General features: G+C 61.4%; 1 protein-coding gene across 1 annotated transcript in view; it reads left to right on the top strand.

Annotated features, from left to right (window-relative positions):
• Positions 1–2,121, top strand: part of ARPC1B (actin related protein 2/3 complex, subunit 1B, 41kDa) — an 8,520-nt gene that overhangs the window by 2,503 nt on the left and 3,896 nt on the right. The window contains 2 exon segments of the mRNA XM_010845736.1: positions 887–994; positions 1,802–2,004. Coding sequence (XP_010844038.1) covers positions 887–994; positions 1,802–2,004 — 311 coding nt within the window.

The raw sequence follows: 2,121 nt of genomic DNA, 5'->3' as shown, positions 1-2,121 counted from the left end.
CGGGAGGCTCCCACAAAGCCACTGGGCGGGGAGTCAGGACCCTGTTCACAGGACCCAAGAAGGGTGTCCTCTCCAGCCCTTGGCAGTGAGGCGAAGGGCTCTCTGCACAGCGCCTGGCCCTCCCCCAGCCCCCCTCTAGTAATAAGGGTACAAGCCACACCAGGGCCACCTCTGCGGGCATCACACTAAGCCCTGTACGCAGTGACCCTGCAGCTCCCCGGACTGGGCATCTGCTACCATCCCTGGTGGTGGTGGTGGTTTAGTCGCTCAGTCGTGTCCAACTCTTGCGACCCCATGGACTGTAGCCCGCCAGGATCCTCTATCCAGGGGATTCTCCAGGCAAGAATACTGGAGTGGGTTGCCATTTCCTTCTCCAGGGGCTCTTCCCAACACAGGAATATGAACCCGGGTCTCCCGCACCGCAGGCAGATTCTTTACCGACTGAGCTATGAGGGAAGCCCCGCTGCCATCCCCACTTTCCAGCAAAGCCCTGAGGCAAATCATCTGCCCACGGCACTAGCCGTCACGCTCCCGGGCCCACTCACGAGTTCCAGCCACGTCACGACCTTCTCCCCTGGGTCGCTGAGGCAGAGGCCGGGCGGGAGCTCGGACTGGGGTCCGAGAGACTCGAGTTCAGGTCCCACCCTGACCAGTGAGCAGACTTCTCCTTAACCTGGCGGCCCCAGGGTAGTTGCGAGGTTGAAAGGTGACCAGCATGGTGCTCCTATCCAGGGAGGGACCCAGCTGGCCTGGGCCCTTCCCTCCTGGGACCTCTGTGGTCTGCAGGGCCCAGTGGGAGCCTGGAGCCCGAGGCGCTGAGGTCCGAGGGCGCTCACCTGTCTGTCCCTCTCTCCCCTGACACCTGTGTGACCCCCGCCGTGTCCAGGTGGGTGTGCAAGCACATCAAGAAGCCCATCCGCTCCACCGTCCTCAGCCTGGACTGGCACCCCAACAGCGTGCTCCTGGCCGCCGGCTCCTGCGACTTCAAATGCCGGTGAGAGTGGGGGCCCCGCTGTCAACACAGGATTCATCGGGGGTCGGAGGGTGGTGGGGAGCCCTGTCGCAAGAGCCCCGCCTTCCAGACCAGCTCTGCTGCCAGCGGGTGACCTGGGCCTCAGTCCAGCTTCTGTGAGGTTTTGCTCTTTGAGGGATTGTTCCTGGGTCCTCTGTCTGGCCTATGGGGAGTCTTAGAAGGACATACACCTTTGCCACTTTTTAATGTCAGCAGGATCCCTTTTCTAGGCCCTCCTGTCCTCATTAGAACCTCCCACTCCTTCAGCTTCCTGATTTCCATCTGAGGGAAAAAGAGTGGGTGTTTTTATTCACACTGAGATATAAATGACTGAGGCTGGGACGATCTCTGCCTTGTCATCTTAAGACCTGGAACACAGAGACTCCAACTACCACTGGCTGTTTCTCATTTTGGGCCCAGCACCCCTGAGTCTCCCAAGGCCTCTGGCTCCCAGCTCCAGGCAAGATGGCCTGCGTTTCTGAATCGCCCCTGGGCCGTGAGGCTACAGCAGGCACCAGAGGCTCCGGGCACGGAGCGGATATGGTCCTGAGAGCTCCCAGGACTTGGAGCTGGGAGACATCCTGGCCCCACTCCATTGCACAAGTGGGCTCTGAGGCCCAGACTTCTCCAAGCGTGAAGGCGCAGGTCATGAAAAGCCAGCTCGGGTACCCACAAACTCAGCTAGGTGCTCTGGCCTCAACAGGCCAGTTTGGGAGAGCGGGGCAGTGGGGGGTCCTTCTTGGGTCCCTCTCAGATCCCATCCATCCCCTTTTCTGCCTCTCCCGGCAGGATCTTCTCAGCCTACATCAAGGAGGTGGAGGAGCGGCCAGCACCCACCCCGTGGGGCTCCAAGATGCCGTTCGGGGAGCTGATGTTCGAGTCCAGCAGTAGCTGCGGCTGGGTGCATGGCGTCTGCTTCTCGGCCAACGGCAGTCGTGTAGCCTGGGTCAGCCACGACAGCACCGTGTGCCTGGCTGATGCTGACAAGAAGATGGCGTGAGTACGGGTCACCCGAGTTGGGGTGCGCCCCGGCACCGAGAACCAGGAGCCAGCGTGGCTGACATTGCGCTCTCTCTCTCAGCGTCGCGCCTCTGGCCTCTGAAACGCTG

Source organism: Bison bison, unplaced genomic scaffold (genome assembly GCF_000754665.1).
Source record: "Bison bison bison isolate TAMUID 2011002044 unplaced genomic scaffold, Bison_UMD1.0 scf7180017864223, whole genome shotgun sequence".
Classification (NCBI taxonomy): domain Eukaryota; kingdom Metazoa; phylum Chordata; class Mammalia; order Artiodactyla; family Bovidae; genus Bison; species Bison bison.
Note: the sequence above shows the minus strand (reverse complement) of the source record. Positions and strands in the feature narration are given on the sequence as shown.